The sequence below is a fragment of the Planococcus citri genome, chromosome 2 (genome assembly GCF_950023065.1).
Source record: "Planococcus citri chromosome 2, ihPlaCitr1.1, whole genome shotgun sequence".
Taxonomy (NCBI): Eukaryota; Metazoa; Arthropoda; class Insecta; order Hemiptera; family Pseudococcidae; genus Planococcus; species Planococcus citri.
Genome location: NC_088678.1, coordinates 17,679,805 through 17,698,908, shown reverse-complemented (window position 1 = coordinate 17,698,908; position 19,104 = coordinate 17,679,805). Strand labels below are relative to the sequence as shown.

The 19,104-nt window shown below is 35.6% G+C and overlaps 3 protein-coding genes and 1 long non-coding RNA gene across 6 annotated transcripts in view; 3 read left to right on the top strand and 1 right to left on the bottom strand.

The window, feature by feature from the left end:
* Positions 1–19,104, bottom strand: part of LOC135834839 (uncharacterized) — a 174,201-nt gene that overhangs the window by 105,446 nt on the left and 49,651 nt on the right. The gene's annotated exons all lie outside the window — the stretch shown is intronic.
* LOC135834834 (SEC14-like protein 2) lies at positions 1,868–10,163 on the top strand. The gene is made up of 10 exons (XM_065348802.1): positions 1,868–2,484; positions 2,743–2,907; positions 3,034–3,106; positions 5,124–5,167; positions 5,272–5,599; positions 5,698–5,778; positions 5,882–6,084; positions 6,175–6,323; positions 6,422–6,609; positions 9,793–10,163. Exons 2-10 carry the CDS (start codon positions 2,827–2,829, stop codon positions 9,903–9,905), a joined length of 1,260 nt encoding a protein of 419 aa, XP_065204874.1. The 5' UTR covers positions 1,868–2,484; positions 2,743–2,826; the 3' UTR covers positions 9,906–10,163.
* LOC135834835 (SEC14-like protein 4) lies at positions 10,678–14,826 on the top strand. The gene is made up of 8 exons (XM_065348803.1): positions 10,678–10,866; positions 11,034–11,156; positions 11,281–11,353; positions 11,448–11,491; positions 11,600–11,930; positions 12,008–12,088; positions 14,134–14,333; positions 14,414–14,826. The coding sequence occupies exons 2-8, from the start codon at positions 11,058–11,060 to the stop codon at positions 14,531–14,533; spliced, it is 948 nt and encodes a 315-aa protein (XP_065204875.1). The 5' UTR covers positions 10,678–10,866; positions 11,034–11,057; the 3' UTR covers positions 14,534–14,826.
* B9d2 (B9 domain-containing protein 2) lies at positions 17,392–19,102 on the top strand. The gene is made up of 4 exons (XM_065348797.1): positions 17,392–18,423; positions 18,505–18,630; positions 18,705–18,839; positions 18,924–19,102. Exons 1-4 carry the CDS (start codon positions 18,336–18,338, stop codon positions 19,100–19,102), a joined length of 528 nt encoding a protein of 175 aa, XP_065204869.1. The 5' UTR covers positions 17,392–18,335.

Here is a 19,104-nt window from a genome sequence, read left to right as displayed (position 1 = left end):
AGGAAAAACAGTTTCCCTTTAAACGGGTAAATTGGCTTTTTAGGCGAGTTTAGCACTTTATTTAGGTGGATTTATGATGTAGGAGTGTAGGTATACATTTCATCCACTAAATACTGCTGAAAAAAATTTCAATAAAAATGGACAAAACGCGTTTTGGAACATTATTTTTTTTTTTAATTTTTAGTGAATTGGCTATTTAGGTGAGTTTAACACCTCATTTTGGTAGGTTGATGATGTAGGAATGTGAGTTAATACTTCATCTACCAGGTACCACTGAAAACCCAACTTTGATAAAAATGGACAAAGCGAGTTTTGGAATATCACTCTTCAATTCTAAGTTTCAGCATGATGGTCATTTTTACATTTTATGCCCTGGAATCTGCTCTAATTGATCAAATCAACTCAAACTTAGGGAATGGGATTCTTTTAGAACTTAAAATTAACCCCCGCAGTTTGAAGGGTCAAAGTTGAAAATTACAGAAAGGTCATTTTTTTGGAGGAGCAAATATGACCCCAAATGAAGGAAAAATGGTCCAAAATAATACCGTGGATCAGTACCTCTATCTTGATCAACATACTCAAATTTCAGCTTTCTAGGTCATCCCCACCCCGTTTGAGGTGGGAAAAACCACATTTGACCCCAGTTTTTGACCCCCTCACCCCTAAAATTAATCTAGAAGGTCCAAATTTTCAGCATACAATGGGAGGGTACCCCATGAGTGATTATTGCAGGTTTCAACTTTACAACTCTATTTTACCTCTCTCCAGGGTCAAAAAGTTGATTTTTGGTCTATTTCACGTTTTTTTCAATTTTCCAGACAGCCTACAGCCCCTCCAAATTGACCTAGAGAGTCCAAATTTTCACAGTACAATGGGAGAATGTACCTGAAGTGCCTTTTGCATTATGGAACCTTCCAACCCCATTTGACCCCTCATCGAAGTCAAAAAAGTAAAATTTTGGGCTATTTTCCATGTTTTTCGACTTTTTAACAACGTTTGGGAAAGCTTACAGCCTCTCCAAATTGACCTAGAAAGTCCAAATTTTCACAGTACAATGGGAGGATGTACCCGAAGTGCCTTTTGTATGTTTCAACCTTCCAACCCCATAGGAAGTAGTTGGGAGAAGCTCAAAAGGGGTGCAGGGGGGACAAAGTCCCTCCAAACACAGGCGAAGCACAGAAGCGAAACGAGGGTGCGAGTAGTTCAAGAGCCCTCAATGTTTCTGGTACAAAAATTTGACTATTATGTAGCGGCAGACTGCTACGACTTTTTCTAGTTTAAATTACATTATCTAGTTTGCTATTTGTATGTTTCTCATTGTCCAAGCATACGAAACGAATACGATTAATTACAAATAAAAAAATATATTTTTCAATCGATGGATATGTTCAATTTTTTTGCAAAATGCGGCAAAATGAAATAATTCACTTATCACTCTTATCACGAAAAAAACCTCTCAGATTTAGACACATACATTTTAAATTCTGAATTACTAAATTACAAGTACCGGAGCATGCGCACAACGAAATGATACTTGAGGATCATTTGGGCTGCAAAGAGAAGAGATACTCGTGTTCAACGATGCAACACGTTCGACGTCATTCACTCCTAACACAGCAACCTACAGCAACCAGTTGACCAATACTAGTAAAACTGGCGCATTGGTGATATTTTACCTAGATTACTCGTATTTACCGTTTCGTACGCAGCCTGCTGTTTTGACTGGTTGAAATTACACAGTGTAGCACGAATATCGGCGTAAAATAAGCGAAATTCATCCACCTTGGCATTTTTTTCATCCAAGAAGACGACGATCAACACTGGAAATAATTTCATGCACAAACCAGATCTAGATTTCACGTTCGTTTCTGCTGCGAAGCGAATGTCGACATTAGAAATAATAGCAGCAATATGAGCAGGAATTAGTGATATTAGAATTAAAGCTGAGTATCGTGGTTGTTTTAATTGCCGTATTCTTCGCGAGCATAAGAAGAATTATTATCGTAAAGCAGCGTAACGCGTTAATTAAATTCATAAGTTCATCCGAGTGTTACGATTTTCCCACTTTTTAATATTTTTTTAAAGAGGGGACAGCGATTAAATAATCATCAAGGATTACTCAAATTCCATATAATGAAGTAGACCTTCTTAATCAGTTGCTTGTGAAAGTACGTAGAATAATATACTGTTGTAAAAGCACCACTTTTGAAAAAAAATATTCGCTCATTCAGTGCATCACTAGACTACATCGTGTGTGTGTCCTTTCAACCAAAAAATACCTCTATCTGCGTGAACCTTCGCTTTTTTGTACGTATAAATCATCGAGTGTTCGAGTTCGAAATCGAGACGAAGAAGTTACTACGCGAGTTATTAATTAATTAATTACCTAGTGTATCGATTTAATATGATATCTACATCTCGTTCGAGTTTCATCAGCTACGTATTCATCGTTTGAAACCCATAATTGCTCCTCAATCTGCAGCTGTAAGTATGCCCTAAATTTGAATTTTTCGTCATCTATAATTGATAAGTCGAAGACGTACGTATAATAATGACGTATAGATATTAAAAAATTAATAATTAAGAGATGAAAGTCAAAAGTGTGAGAAAAAAATTCGCTCCAGTGATTTAGCCTTAGCATTCACGACGTAGATATTCGTTACCTACATGTAATTATTCGAGTGGAATAACGGATAGACACACGTTATGTTATGCTGATTACAGCTAATTTTCTGTTTCTAGGTTGTAACAGTGTGGCATTAAAAGCAGCAACACGTTCCATAGAAAAGAATTCAATAGTCGAGTATTATTTTTCATATCGACGAAATGGAAACTAAAAAATGCGAACCAGCTTACGCTCGTCACCTTATTTTGGACGATGACAAGGAAAAATTTGCTCTCATGAAGGTATGTATTTGATCGGATTCATTCGACATATATGTCACCGAAAAACCAGTTTTTTACGCGTGCAACAAGTAAACAAGTGCAACAATTTAATCGCTGGGTGTTTTTTTTTTTTTTTTTTCATAACAGTTTCGTAAACAGGTGGCAGATTGTTTAACTGAAAGTTACCACGATGATCGATTTTTACTCAGATGGTTACGAGGTTAGTTATACATTTATTGTTTCGTAATACGAAATATTCATTTCATCTTATCTGTAGCAATATGAATTTCATTTTGACGTAGCTACTTAATAGTCCGGCATATGACAATAGGAGTAATTGCACCCCCCCCCCCGCCGATCCTCCGGGACAACATTTCTCTTAAAGGGGACATCCTAAGGAACATTTTAATGCAAAGTTGCCAAAAAAAAAGTTGGCCTTACTTACAAAATGGCGGCCATTTTGATTGACAGGTCAGCCGAAATCGCAGATTTTGCGTTTTAACATAGGACTTGCACAAACTTTTTCAAACTTTACAAAGGTAGATCGAAAGATCATGCAAAAATTTATCACGTGTCCAAATTTCAAGTGCTAAAGTGCGTTTTTCGATTTTTGGTGAATTTTTGAAAATCGAATTTAGGCCAAAAATGAGGGAAAAAATCAAAATTTTACCAAATTGATCAAGAAAACTGAAATTTGGGATATACCCTATTTTCGACATGCCAAATCTACTGGAAACGGTTTCAACTCGTTTTGAGCAGTTCTGGAGCCTCCAGCAGATTTTTGAAACTCGAAATTCCCACAAAATTCCATCAAATTGGAGTTGTAAAGCTAAAATTCATTCTAAAAAATAGTTTCAATACGCTACGAAGTACTGCAGGTGAATTTCAAGTTGTTTTGGAGCCTCCAGTGATTTTTTGAAAATTCCTGAAGCCTCCAGCAGATTTTTGAAACTTTAAATTTTCACAAAATTTCATCAAATAGAGATGGAAAGCTGACATTTACTCCACACTCCAATTTTAACACCCTCTGAACACGACTTCTGGTGGATTTCAAGTCATTTTAGAGCGTTCAACGACTTTTTTGAAAATTACTGGAGCCTCCAGTAGATTTTTGAAACTTGAAATTTCCCCAAAATGTTATCAAACCAAGATAGAGAGTCGAAATTCATTCTGCACACTAATTTCAATACGCTACGAAGTTGACTGCTGGTGAATTTCAAGTCTTTTTGGAGCCTCCAGCAACTTTTTGAAAGATTGTATGACGTTTTTTTGGAAAATTGAAATTTCCTAAAAGTATCTGGAAGCTTCAAAACCATTTGAAACCACCATGTAGTCTGCGAAGTAAATTTCAGCTTGCAAACTCCATTTGATAAATTAATGTTGGGGAAATTTCAAGTTTCAAAAATCTACTGGAGGCTCCAGTAATTTTCAAAAAAGTCGCTGGAGGCCCTAAAATGACTTGAACCCACCTAAAGTCGTCTTCCGAGAGTGTTAAAATTGGAGTGTAGAGTAAATTTCAGCTTTCCATCTCCATTTGATGAAATTTTGTGAAAATTTAAAAGATTCAAAAATCTGATGGAGGTTTCAGGAATTTTCAAAAAGTCGCTGGAGCCTCCAAAACAACTTGAAATTCACCTGCAGTACTTCGTAGCGTATTAAAATCAGTTTTTAGAATGAATTTTAGCTTTACAACTCCAATTTGATGGAATTTTGTGGGAATTTCGAGTTTCAAAAATCTGCTGGAGGCTCCAGAACTGCTCAAAACGGGTTGAAACCGTTTCCAGTAGATTTGGCATGTCGAAAATAGGGTATATCCCAAATTTCAGCTTTCTTGATCAATTTGGTAAAATTTTGATTTTTTCCCTCATTTTTGGCCTGAATTCGATTTTCAAAAATTCACCAAAAATCGAAAAACGCACTTTAGCACTTGAAATTTGGACAGGTGATAAATTTTTGCATGATCTTTCGATCTACCTTTGTAAAGTTTGAAAAAGTTTGTGCAAGTCCTATGTTAAAACGCAAAATCTGCGATTTCGGCTGACCTGTCAATCAAAATGGCCGCCATTTTGTAAGTAAGGCCAACTTTTTTTTTTGGCAACTTTGCATTAAAATGTTCCTTAGGATGTCCCCTTTAAGAAAAATGTTGTCCCGGAGGATCGGCGGGGGGGTGCAATTACTCCTATTGTCATATGCCGGACTATAATCGTAATCGACTGCATAATTTCGTTTATTTTTAGCCCGAAAATTCGATGTCGATAAAGCCGAGCAAATGCTTAGAAGAGTAAGTTTGCTGAGAAATCGGTGTATAGGTTTATTTGATCATATGTAATATTATTTTATTCCGCTAGTAATAACTACTGGAAATTTTTTTTTTTCGTTACACAGTCGTTAGAATGGCGTAAAAAATGGAAACTCGATTGTTTAAAAAATATGGAAATTCCGGAAGTTTTTCAACGTTATTATCCTCACGGATTGAGTGGATTTGATAAAGAAGGTTCTCCAATCATCATCGTACCTTTTGCCGGATTCGATAGTAATGGAATCCTGCACACTGTTAGTAAAAAAGAAATGATTACGGTTACTCTGAAACAATTCGAAGAATATCTAGATCTGGCTCGAGAACAAGCTAATAAATATGGTCCGGCAGCTATAAAGATCACTTGCATCATTGATATGATGGATTTCAACCTGAAACAGTTCACTTTTCGCCCAGGTTCGAGTTCGAATTCAAGTGTTGATTGTGCAACGATGATGATGATGATGATGAGAATCGTAAATATGCATTAATCTTGGTGTTATTGGTGATTTCAGCTGCCGAAGTTGTCATTAGTTTAATTCAGATGTACGAGGCAAATTATCCGGAAGTTTTGAAAACTTGCTTTATCATTAATAGTAAGTAAGAATTTCACGTTTTTAAAAATCCAAGGTAACCGTGACGATGACGATGAGGAAAATATTGTATAAATTTTCATAATACGTATTTGTATAATTACAGCTCCTCGCGTGTTTATGTTCGCTTATAACATGATAAAGAAGTTCCTGGATGAGTACACGCTGGAAAAAATTCAACTTTATCGAACTTCGGAAACGAATAAAGCTCGAACCGAGATACTAAAATTGATCGATGCTGACCAGTTACCAGTACATTTTGGTGGTACCATGACTGACCCGGATGGAAATCCTAAATGTATTACTAAGGTATCGTTGCTGGAAAATATTGTTTTTAATTTTATAAAAATTATTATTTATACCTAATCGAGGTTCGGATTGATTTTCACTCGGTCCCAGATTAATTACGGTGGAAAAGTTCCCAAAAGTTATTACGTCAAAAAACGCGATATAAATCGATGCGAAGAAGTTTACAATTCGACTGTAGTCAAAAGAGGCGACAAATTCAAGCTCAAGTTTGTCTGTGATGAAGAAAAATCATTCCTCAAGTAATAATTTTCAAACGTTGAATATTTTCTTTATACTTACCATTCGCAGAAACATGTAGGTATAATTAATTATGCGAAATCATTTTATTGTTTACCAGATGGAGTTTTTATACCGAAGGAAATGATATAAAATTTGGCATTGGTAAAGTACCCACAGCTGATGAAAACAAACGTATAGATGTGAATTCGAAAAGCGATCAGTTCGAATGGGAAATACCTTTACATAAAGTAGCCAGTCATCAAAATGAAGAAATCGGATTTATCGAATGTGTAGCAAATTATACCTGTGAGATGTTACGATAATTATTCTATTTTAATTCGACACGAATTTCACCTTCAAGTCCGCCTCCGATTTGAACGCGATCCCGATTTTTGGAAAGAGCATGTTCTAAAACCCCAAAATCCAAATTTTCAATTTTTGGCGAATTTTTGAAAATCCAAAATTGACTATTTTGGTGATTTATGCTATTTTTCAAAAAGTATGTACTTGATCAGTAAAAATGTTCAAAATAAGTCCTAAAACTGATATTAACCCCCCAAATCCAAATTTCGCCATTTACAGCCATTCTGGAGCCTCCAGTGCGAGTTTTCAATTTCTCCAGAATTTTCAATTTGCTCCAGAAAGCGTAAATATGAAGTTGGGCAGCTAAAAATCGAGTTGTGTGTTATACTCGACCTGTTTAACGAATTTATCCACATTTGAGCCGATTCTGGAGCGGACACCTCAAGAGTGGTTTTTTGACCAGCTTTTTTTATAATAAAAAATCCAAAAAAAATCAAAATTTTATCGTTTGCGAGGAAATTTTCGAAATTTGCGCGAATCACTGTATTCCGTCCACAACAACCACCTCCAAGCCGAGTTCCGCCCATTTCCAGCCATTCTGGAGCCTCCAGTGCGATTTTTCAATTTCTCCAGAATTTTCAATTTGCTCCAGAAAGCGTTCAATTAGAAGTTGGGCAGCTAAAAATCGAGTTGTGTGTTATACTCGACCTGTTTAACGAATTTATTCACATTCGAGCCGATTCTGGAGCGGACACCTCAAGAGTGGTTTTTTGACCAGCTTTTTTTCAAAATAAAAATATCCAAAAATCAAAAATTTCCCGTTCGCGAGAAACTTTTTGAAATTTGCGCGAATCGCAGTATTTCGTCATGAACTAACCCCACGAGGGCGAATCTCGCCATTTCCAGCCATTCCAGAGCCTCCAGAACCATTTTTAAATTTCTCCAGCATTTTTAATTTGCTCCAGAAGGCGTTAATACACTGTTGGGCAGCTAAAAATCGAGTTGTGTCTTATACTCGACCTGTTTAACGAATTTATTCACATTTGAGCCGATTCTGGAGGGGACACCTCAAGAGTGGTTTTTTGACCAGCCTTTTTTCAAAATAAAAATATCCAAAAATCAAAAATTTCTCGTTTGCGAGAAAATTGTCAAAAATGCGCGAATTGCTGTATTTCGTCATTAATCAAGCTCACAACAGGTGAATTTCCCCATTTCCAGCCTTTCTGGAGCCCCTGGAGAAATTGAAAAATCGCGCTGGAGGCTCCAGAATTGCTGAAAATGGCGACATTCGCCCTTGTGGGGTTAGTTTATGACTAAAATACTGCGATTCGCGCAAATTTCGAAAATTTTCTCGTAAACGGGAAATTTTTGGTTTTTGTATACTTTTATTTTGAAAAAAAGGTGGTCAAAAAACCACTCTTGAAGTGTCTCCTCCAGAATCGGCTGAAATATGGATTAATTCGTTAAACAGGTCGAGTATGACACACAACTCGATTTTCAGCTGCCCAACTCCATATTCACGTCTTCTGGAGCAAATTGAAAATTCTGGAGAAATTGAAAAATGGCGCTGGAGGCTCCAGAATGGCTGGAAATGGCGAAATTTGGATTTGGGGGGGGGGGTTAATATCAGTTTTAGGTCTTACTTGAATATTTTTACTGATCAAGTACGTACTTTTTTTAAAAAAGCATAAATCACCAAAATAGTCAATTTTGGGTTTTCAAAAATTCGCCAAAAATCGAAAAATGCACTTGGGCAGCTGAAAATTCGGTTTTGGCGGTTTTAGAACATGCTCTTTCCAAAAATCGCGGTCCCGTTCAAATCGGAGGCGGGCACCTCAAGAGGTTCCCTTGTTAGAGTTTTCCATTTTACAAAAAAAAAAACAGTTGAGAATAATTTCAGTTCTCAAAGGGTACCCCCCCACCCAATAAGATAGGAAAAATGCCCTTAACCTCGGATTTCGATGAAACTCACAAGGTATGTTTAGTACCCCCAAAAAATAATTTTGGGCCCATAGCCCGCTCCCCACTCCACTCCCCTCAGCCAAGGGGGCCAAAAAACGCGTTTTTCAGGGAGGAAATTCTGCATCTGCGCGTGTTTGAGATAAATTTATTCTGTAAACCAATATACGTAGATAGAGGATACATAGGGGTACCTCCCTGAATTTTTTCCACAGCCCCAACAATTTTTTTGGACTTTTACCCATTGGGGGAAATTCTGGGGGCCATGGGTGAAGTCGATTCGAAAAACTAAGGCAATATTTGTGTTCAGCGATATCGAAAACATACTATTTCTTGTGTCACACGAATGTAACCATTTTTCTGGGAGGTCAACCCCTTTGGGGAGGTGCTGGGGGCCGTGGACGGGTCCAATCAAAAATCTGACGTCATATTCGTGTTCAGCGTCACCAAAAACATACTATTCCATGTGTCACACGAACAAAACACTTTTTTGAACTTTTACCCCCTTTGAGGAGGTGCTGGGGGCCATGGATAGGGTCCTATCAAAAATCTGACATCATATTCGTGTTCAGCGTCACCAAAAACATAGAATTCGATATATCACATGGCCCAGATTTTCTTTAAAAAGTTTCGCCCAAAATTTGGGGCGGGGGAGCTTCCCCTCCATTGAGAGATCCCATCTCAAAACTTAAATATTTCAAAAAAGCATCAAAAGGTACATCTATGGAAATTTTTTCAAAATTTTAAATGGTAGCTCCCACTTACAGCGCCATTTTGGAATTTGAACTTCCAATTTGAAAGTTCAACTTTCAACTTTTGACAATTTCAAAACGCTTAAAAAGTTGTAAATGCAATGCCCTTTCGAACTGTGAAATCAGTTTTGATCAAAGTATCATAGTTTCGGAGGAATGGGCTGCTGAAGTTGAGTAGCTGGAGACAATGTGGAAATAATGGAAGTCTCCCCACTCGCCCCCTGAGGGGGCTGGGATCAAACTAATCGCGAGGTTCTTACTTACTGGGTGGGTATATATTGTAAAAATAATTTGAGCGAAATCTAAAGACATGACTCAAAAACGTTGGTTGAGTTGACATGGACCAAAAATACGATATTCTGTCTTATAGTACACGACCTAAGGTCAATGGTCAAATTCTTGTCGAACTAACACGATATATTTTATGATATTTATTACTGAAATTAAAAAAAATGTACGTTTTAATTTTTTCCAGATCATATAATTTTTGATAACAGCTACAGCGTGGTAAGGAATAAAAAATTAAGTTACCGAGTTGCTCTCACGCCTCCTGTCAAGAGTAGCATGTTAGCAGTCGATGAAGAATAAATTTATAAATTTACCTCTGCAAAAATGGTGTCGGGTTTGTTCGAAACAAAAATGAAAATAAAAATCTTCAATTTCACTATCAACAAAAGTTTACCCCGGTGATAATGTGATAATTTTTTAAACCAATTTTTGAATACTCCTTTCTGATAAGACTGTAATTTTCTATCGTTTTGTATGCGTTCCATTTTTAATTCATTTATTGTGTTATTTTTACCGCATATGTGTTATTTATTTAATACATTTTTTTGCAAAATGTTTTATTGTCCTATTTTGAATCTTCGAATGCGATGAATCGATGATTATAATATCTTTGTTTTCACCACATCTAAGTATAGCTGGTATGTATCTCAGTATTCGTGTATTACTTTTACTTAACTTATTTAGAATTGTAAAATTTTAATTTCTTCAAATCTAGTATCGGGATCGTGGTTTTGAAAATTTTATTTAGAAATATCCGTTAGAAGTTTTATCTTTTTTTTTTTATTTCGAGGGAGAGGGGGATCGAGAGATAGGAAATGCGGATGTTTTATAATGGAACTACCTATCTAATGACGAGTTTTTCCTGGATCAAAATTTTGAAAAAATTTCAATCTTGAATACCTTTTAGAATTTTTATAAGGTTCGACTAAGTTTTTGAGTGTACCTAATTCGATCATTTGCGGAGAAAAATACACGTAATAAATCTTTCAGACCTCCATCGTTATTATTTCTGCGTGAAATATCGACTCGTGGTATGTGATACCATGTTGATGGAAGAAAAAGATTAGATATGGGTAATTGGGTATTAAACAGATATTTCCCGCTGTGATGAAAAATACTAGGTTTTTTAAAAACTCTAAAATTCTGGCAAGTTTTTCTTTTATCGAGCTAGTTTTTCAAGATAAATGAATCAAATAAAATTTTCGTTTTCACCCATTTTCTCTGCGCAAGTATACTGCACGAATTATTCGAACTATCGAAAGTAATTTCTTACCTACTTTTCTTGTTTAATTTATTTTTAAAATAATTATGTAGGTATTTGATAACTCGTTGAAATTTATTCGCAATATTCGCATTTATAGTTTAAGTTTATATTCAGCGAATGGAATTTGCTTTATTTTTTCATTTTTAATGTACCTATGGTCTTAGATTCCATTTGTATCCGGCAAAGATATGATCACCATCGGTTTGCTTTTATTAACTTACGTTTCCCACGAAGTGACCAGCAAAGAAATCGGAAGTCAGCAAAGTGAAAGAGACGCTCTTTTGAAAGTACTTAATTTAATTAAAATTCTATTCGGTAGGTACCAATAACGGGTACCTATAACTTCAGAAAAGTACGTAGATATCTACATATATACCTAATAATCAATTACAGCGTTTTTTTTTCTAACAGCTTCGTGAACGAGTACGAGACTGTTTGACCGAAGATTACCAAGACAGTGAATATTTGTTGAGGTGGTTACGAGGTTAGTTTTTAGTTGATAGGTTCTGGTTTAAAATGTAATAATATTGTAGAAATTTTAATTTATATCCTCATAATTCTGCTATTTTGTGGTATAGATAATAAATTTGATGTAGACAAAGCGGAGCAGATGTTACGAAAAGTGAGTTCGATACCCAGCATACCTACTTACACTTACATTAGATTGTAACTGATCGTTGATAGTCCACCAATTCAAATTCTCCATTGTTTTATTGTACATATATTTCAGTCGATCGAATGGCGCAGAGAATGGAAAGTGGATAAATTAAAAAACCTCGAATTACCGGAACTTTTTAAGCGATATTTCACTCACGGTTTGAGTGGATTTGACAAAGAAGGTGCTCCTGTCGTTATCGTGCCTTTTTCTGACCTGGACGCTCCAGGAATTTTGAATCTTGTCGGAAGCGACGAATTTATCACCGGAACTCTGAAAGTATTCGAATATTATCAAATACTAGCCCGACAACGATTTTCGGAATTTGGCCCAAATGCCGGTAAAATTCTTCTCATTATCGATATGACCGGATTTCATTTTAAATTGACGACAAAATTAAGCGAAGGTTTGTGCTGAAATCTAAGCAACTGCAACTAGGACTGCAAAATATTCACGATCTAATAATATTATTGCAAATTTCAGCCAAAATTCTGGGTAGACGACTGACACAAATGTACCAAGACAACTATCCGGATTCTATGAAACATTGTTTTCTACTTAATGGTAAAATTATGTGTTTTCAACGAAGCTATACCTATACTTGATATAAGTATTAGGGTGCTCCTTATTTTGAAAAGTTGGAATTTTGTAGCTCCTATCCCCCAAAAACATGACCTCTGGTGAGAAAATAATTCCCTATTTTTTATTTTCCCCCTATCTGTAGAAAAAATGGTGCCATGTAGCCCCCTAAGTGGGAAAAAATCAAAAAAAAAATCAAAAAAAGTTCTATTTATGAAAATTTTTTCTTTCTGCACTAAAATGTTTCTAAATAATTCCCTTTTTCAGAAAAAAATTTCCCGGGCCCTTCAAACCATATTGACCCCTAGTAAGGAGCCCCTCAAAGTTGAAAAAATCACAAAAAATGATAATGAATCAAAGTTAAGGAAAATTTGATGAAAATATCTCATTTCTACATTAGAATTGTTCTACATAACCCCCTTTTCAAGAAAAAACCATTGTTGGACCCCCAAATGATTTTGGCTCTCCTGCATAGAGCCCCTCATATTCGGGAAAAATAAAAAAATATTATAAATTGATGTCTGTAGAAATTTTTTGAAAATTTTCTATTTATGTGCAGAATCTTTCTAAATAAACACTTTTTCAAGAAAACCCTTCCCCTTGGTCTCCCAAATCATGTTGATTACCTTTAAAGCCCCTCAAAGTTGAAAAAAAATCAACAAAAAAATGAAAAATTCATATCTATACAAATTTTTTGATAATGTTACATTTCTGAGCAGAGTACTTCTAGGTAACCACTTTTTCAAGAAAAGCACCCTTTTGTACTCCAAATGATGGTGGTCCATTTTTATGAGACCCTCGAAATTTAAGAATATGGGGAAAGATGAAAATTTATGTCTATAGGTACTAGTAATTAGGTGAACATTTTTCATCTACATATGTGCAGAATGCTTTTAGATAATTCTTTTTTCCAGAAAAACCTTTTGTCAGTCCTCTCTACAATGCTCACCACCTACATAGATGATAGAGATCCACAAAGTTGATTTTTTTTTTGGAGTGGAGGTGAAGTCTCCTCTGCAATGATAGTTTCAAGTCATGGTTCTGTTTTTTTTTTGTTTTTTTTTGCTTTAAACTTGAAAATTAAATCTCATTGATGGAGATTCTTGACGATTTTTTCCAAGTTTTCAAGTCTTACATTACAAAATATCAGAACGTCAATAAGTCTTCTGTGTAAATTTGACATAAATTAATTCTATTACAAAACGTCCACTTCAATGTTTCTCAAAGTCAAAATTCAGAAATTTGTCCTTTTTCTACAAGTTTTTAAAAGTCTGACGTAGGTAGTGCTTTTCTGATGAAGATCGACCAAATCCAAGGATGAGTATATGGAAGAAAAAAATGTAATAATATTCATCTTTTTTTCATTTTCTGGGGAAGTAGGCATAGACAAGTTTCACATTTTCATCATGTAGACAGGTCATAAAATATTTAACAGTATTTAAAATGAAAATAGACCAAACCCAAGGATTTAGAAGTGAAAAAAAGTAAAAATTTCAATTTTCTGATTTCTTTTATATTTTGAGATGGGGGAGGGGGGAGAGGCGTGCTCCCTAGCACGATTCATTTTTACTAACGTGATTGAAGAAGTTCTTTTCGTGGAACCCGACAACAATTTAGGGCGTCATTAAATATTTTTTCACTAGTATGTAGGCATAAATATGAGCTCTCCCCTCTAATCCACTGGTTAGTCTTGGGTGGTGATAGGGGGCTAAAATTGGTATATATGTTGATTTTACGTAAGTAGGGACTTGACTGAGGTGTTGGAACTAGAAAGTTCACAATTTTGAAAATTTTGCCTGATACTTCGATTTTTTCATATTATGGGAAAATTGGGGCCGGCACGACTTTTTTTTCACCTAGGGGTCTGAGATTTTCAGGGTATTATTTTCTCACCCGGGGTCATGTTTTTGGGGAGGGGGGTGGGAGCGAAAAAAAATCGAAATTTTTTTTCACCATACAAATAAGGAGCACCCTACTACCTATACTTGATAGGTATATTGGATTTTAATATTTTTGAATCGATTTTTCAGTTACTTCGACTTTCAAATTAGCGTTTAGTATGATGTCCAGTTATCTGGGTAATCTTAAACCTCATATTAAACTGTATAAAGCGTCAGAATTTGCCAAAGCTAAGCAAGATTTATTAGAACGAGTCGAAGCCGATCAATTACCAGCTCATTATGGAGGTACAATGACTGATGCCGATGGAAACCCTAAATGTGTAACGAAAGTAAGCCTTTCACACGATGATCATTATAGAACAGAGTAATGAATAATCGAAATTATTAAAACTTCGATTTAAATTTACAGATTAATTACGGTGGTCGTGTTCCGGAGAATTATCCAGTCGAAAATCGTTTGATAGATTTACTCGGCAAATATGACGATTCGGAGGATTCAAGTTCAGAATGTTACGAAGGAATAATTTGATATTTTATCACCGAGTAAAAATCAACACTTGTATATAATATGTAATTTTTTTCAAATTTTTTATAAGAATTTATTTGTCATAGTACCTATAAGTACCTGCCAATTTTTTTTTCACTTGTGTGGGGAATATAATCGTATAGGAAAGTCGAATTTAAGGAATAATAAAAGAGTCGATGTTTTATACTAAGGACAAGAAGTAATCAGGTTAGACATCATTTGGTCAAATGATGTAGAGACTCGTCAATTTTAAAAGTATTATCAAAATAAAACCATTGAAATTGTTATGAAACTAATCACTGTCTAATTTTAGAGCTAGGTAGGCTACACACGTTCGTTGAACTGTACCTATATCTGAAATCTTGACATCTTGATAATTACCAATAGTACTATTGATTTTACTTTAATATTACGATTACCTAAGGTGAGAATTTTCGCAATTGATTGAGAAACTATATACTTTAGTTCTTTTGTTTTGGTTTTTGTTTTTCAAATTAAAAATATCCATATATAATAGTGGAGAGCTCGGGCATCGACACCTCCTCCCGAAATAACGTACTCATAATAAATACAAATAAAATATAGCCACAGTTTCGTTGATAACAGTTATCCTACCAAACTCGATTCGGGCTTCGCACCCAGTCACCTGTAGGATCGCTCTAGCCAGTGTTTACGAATTGGATCATTTCATCTTTCCGTTTTACATTTTTATTGATTATGCTATTTATGCTGGATACTTTTGAAATTTTAATATTTTTTCAATTTTTTAGACTCAATTTCATCGAAAAAAAAGAGAAAAAATTATGTTCACTTTTTCAGTCATTAGTTTTGCTTTTGCGTGTGTTTATCCGGCAGCACTGGAAATCATGTAAATAGGTAGGTATTTTTTTTTGAACGATTTTTCAATTTTTCAATTTTGCCATTTTTTCAAGCATATTATTGTGAGATGTGGCCTGGTCGAGTTCCAACTTCCATTCCAATTCCAGGTTGCATCTCATGAAATTGAAATATGATTTGATATACGATTTTACTTTTTTACAATTTATTTTTGGTTTCAAGTTTCACAATAATTATGATGATTGCTTCATCAATTAATCGTTTTCTGTTTGCAGCTTTACAGGTCGAAACAGAAGTTCCGGAATCAGGGCCAGAACAGTGATGGGATTTTTCCCACATTGTGGGATAGGATTTTTCAAGTCATGTGGGAATTGCGTGGAAAAAAGGGAAAAAGAGGGAATTTTAAAGAAATTGGCCTTGAAATGGGAAAAAATTTTGAGTGTTATCGATACTCTCATTTTTTCTCGTTTTTCCCCAAGTAAGTAAGTAAGTGTTTTTTTTTCATTAAAAAAAAAAAAAAAAAAAAAAAATACCAATGGTCAGTGGTAAATATTGATGCTGGGCCATTCCACGTCAATTGAACCAAGAAGTGGTAGGAGGGGTTCGGCGATTTTTTTCAAATTTTTCCTGTGGAAAGACCTTCCGAAGGGACGACCAATGGCGCAGATCGCAGCCCTCTAGCCCAATTTTAAAGGCAGCCAGGGGGTGTCAAAGTTTTCAGTGAACCTAAAATATCATCCATTTCAGTAGTGGATTACTCGGTGTTGCCACTTTTTTCGTACGAAAAATTAGCTAGAAAAGTTTCAAAACAAAGTTTTCATATCGTTCCGACTCTCAAAAATTCTGAAAAAAATATATTATGGACAACCTTTCATGCTGAACAACATATTAAAAAATTGTGATGGCATTATGTCTTAAAGTCAATTTAAAAAAATTGAAAGTTTGCGAAAAATGCGATTTTTTGATTTAAAACATGAAAAAAAGTTCTAATAGGTGAAGTTGACCTATTTGAACCCCATTTTTACGTATCTGTTGAAAAAGTTTTAAAAAACCCTTTCACTCGATAAAATCAACTCCTCACAAAAAAATCAAAATTCGAAAAAATTCAATTTCCAATTTCAAACATCAAAAAAAGTTTAAATTTATTCAGTTGTCTTATTTTGACATCTTTCTGACGTATTTCTTGAATAAGTTGATAAAAATTACACTCACAACAAAAAAAAAACTTCGTTCATTTTTTGAATTTTTTCGAATTTTGATTTTTTTGTGAGGAGTTTATCATTTCATTGAGTGAAAGGGTTTTTAAAAACTTTTTCAACAGATATGTAAAAATAGGGGTCAAATGGGTCATGGGTCAACTTCACCTATTAGAACTTTTTTTCATGTTTTAAATCAAAAAACCACATCTGAGCACGAATACGATCTCGGATTTTCTGCTACACTCACCTAGCCCTCTCCAGAGCCCCTCAGCCCCCTCAATTTTCACTATTTTTGAAATAAATATTATTTTGATGACATTAGTCTCGTTTTCATATGGTTCGATACCACTGAGCACAATGTCTTCAAAATAACTGTAAGTATTTCAAAAATAGTGAAAATTGAGGGGGCTGAGGGGCGCTAGAGAGAGCTAGGTGAGTGTAGCAGAAAATATGAGGTCATATTCGTGCTCAGCGGTATCGAATCATGTGAAAACGACACCAATGTCATCAAAATGATATTTATTTTCAAAAATAGTGAAAATTGAGAGGGCTGAGGGGCTTTGGAGAGAGCTAGGTGAGTGTAGCAGAAAATCTGAGGTCATATTCGTGCTCAGCGGTATCGAATCATGTGAAAACGATACCCTACTCATTATTAGTTATTTTTTTCAAAATTCCCATTTCACCCCCACCCCCCCCCCCCCTAAGATACATTATTCCAAGTTTTCACCACGGCGCACCAAAGCAAAACTTTCTAATATAGTAAATGATATTTGGGGCCACAAATAGATCCAAAAAACGTGTTTCCAAAATTGTACCTCTCTCAATCTTGATTCTTAATAGGCATAAAAAAATGAAAAAAACGCCATTTTGAGGGGTAAATATGAGGGGAGGAGGTTGAAAATTCTTGTGGGGATACCTACTAAGGGTATACATAACTTCCAGAAAAATTTTCAAAATCGGTTAAAATGAGGCTGAGAACCGTGTTATTGAAATTACAAAAAAGGGGGGTTCCCCAAAAAGGGGAGGTGGCGTGGATCTGAAATATTTCACGCGGTAGTTTCTCGATGGTACCCACCTTCCATCCTAGTATCAACCCGAACGCTCTCGGGGGTCATTTCACTCCTCCTACGCGCCGATAGCTTTTTTGTGTTTTTTAGAAAACCCCTCTCATTTAAATAGTTCTAGCCCCACCCCCCTTGGGGGTAGAAGGACAGTTGATATATCACTAGATCAGAAATTTGACGTAAAACAAAAAAGTACTGTACTGTTTTTGACGTAAAATCAACCCTTGAGGAGAAAACTGCAAAAAACCCATTGGGGAGAGGGTTCAGCCCCCGATAAAAAAATTAGCAAGAGGGGTACAGGGTGGTAGCTCTTAGGAATTATTCAGGGGGTCACCCTCGACAATTTCCTGCAAAAAAATCTTGGCTAGGTGAAAATGTTTTTTTATTGCGATTTTTCACCTTATTTTTCCTATACATGTATTATTTGAATAAAAAAGGAGTAAGTAAGAGTTTTTCGTTTTGACTTGCAATTTGAGGGGAAAATGAGAGAATTTTTGGTACGACGTGTGGGAAAAAATGGGAAATTTCGAGCTGGCGAGTGGGAAAAAACAACATTTCAATATCCCATCACTGGACCAGAACAAAACACGTGTAAAATAAGACCGTTCTTGTTAGGATCACATCGAACGCTAGCTCGCTTGCTCATCACCATGACAACCAAAATAAACAAAAACAATTTCTCGAATATAATATTGCAGTTTATCAATGGCAGAAGTTCATATTATCGGACAAATTTCGGGTGCTAGTGATTTTCCAAGTAAAAGTTTATTCTGCAAGTGGAGCTTACATGCAGGTACGTGATTCCTAACGTAATTATAGTTCATCTGAAGCGTTCATCGGTGTTAAATTCGAGTACCATTTCACAACCTTATAGGAGGCGGTTGGAAGTTAGTTTCCGGTGTGAAAGAAGGCCAAACACAAATCGATGATCCAGCTTATGGAAATATTTCATGGTGGTGTCATCCGATAGATGTTCATTACGCTACTAAAGGACCTCAAGGTATGATCAATCTTCTGCCTAAGTACTTATCTCGTGTATACATACAGGCACCTGAATCATTCATTTGTTCTCAGGTTGGCCAAAAATTCACGTACAAGTTTACTATTACGATAAATACGGACGAAGTCAAATCTACGGTTACGGATTTTGTCATATTCCTACCACTCCTGGTACCCATAAAATCGAATGCTATACATGGCGACCTATTGGTACGTAGAACTACATGTACCTATATTATTGTACACAATGTTAAGAACTCTTCTTCTACAAATATTGTCATTTTCATTCGATAGGAACCGTTCACGAAGAATTTCGTAGACATTTCTTAGGCGGAGGAGTTCAACTACGTTCATTAGACTTGATTTATTCCGGTAACGACCGATACAGGTTGCAGACCGAAGCGATGGGCACAGTGCATTTGGAACTTGGCGTAATATTGCGTAATTTCGCAAAATACGGCGTCGAAACGTAGTA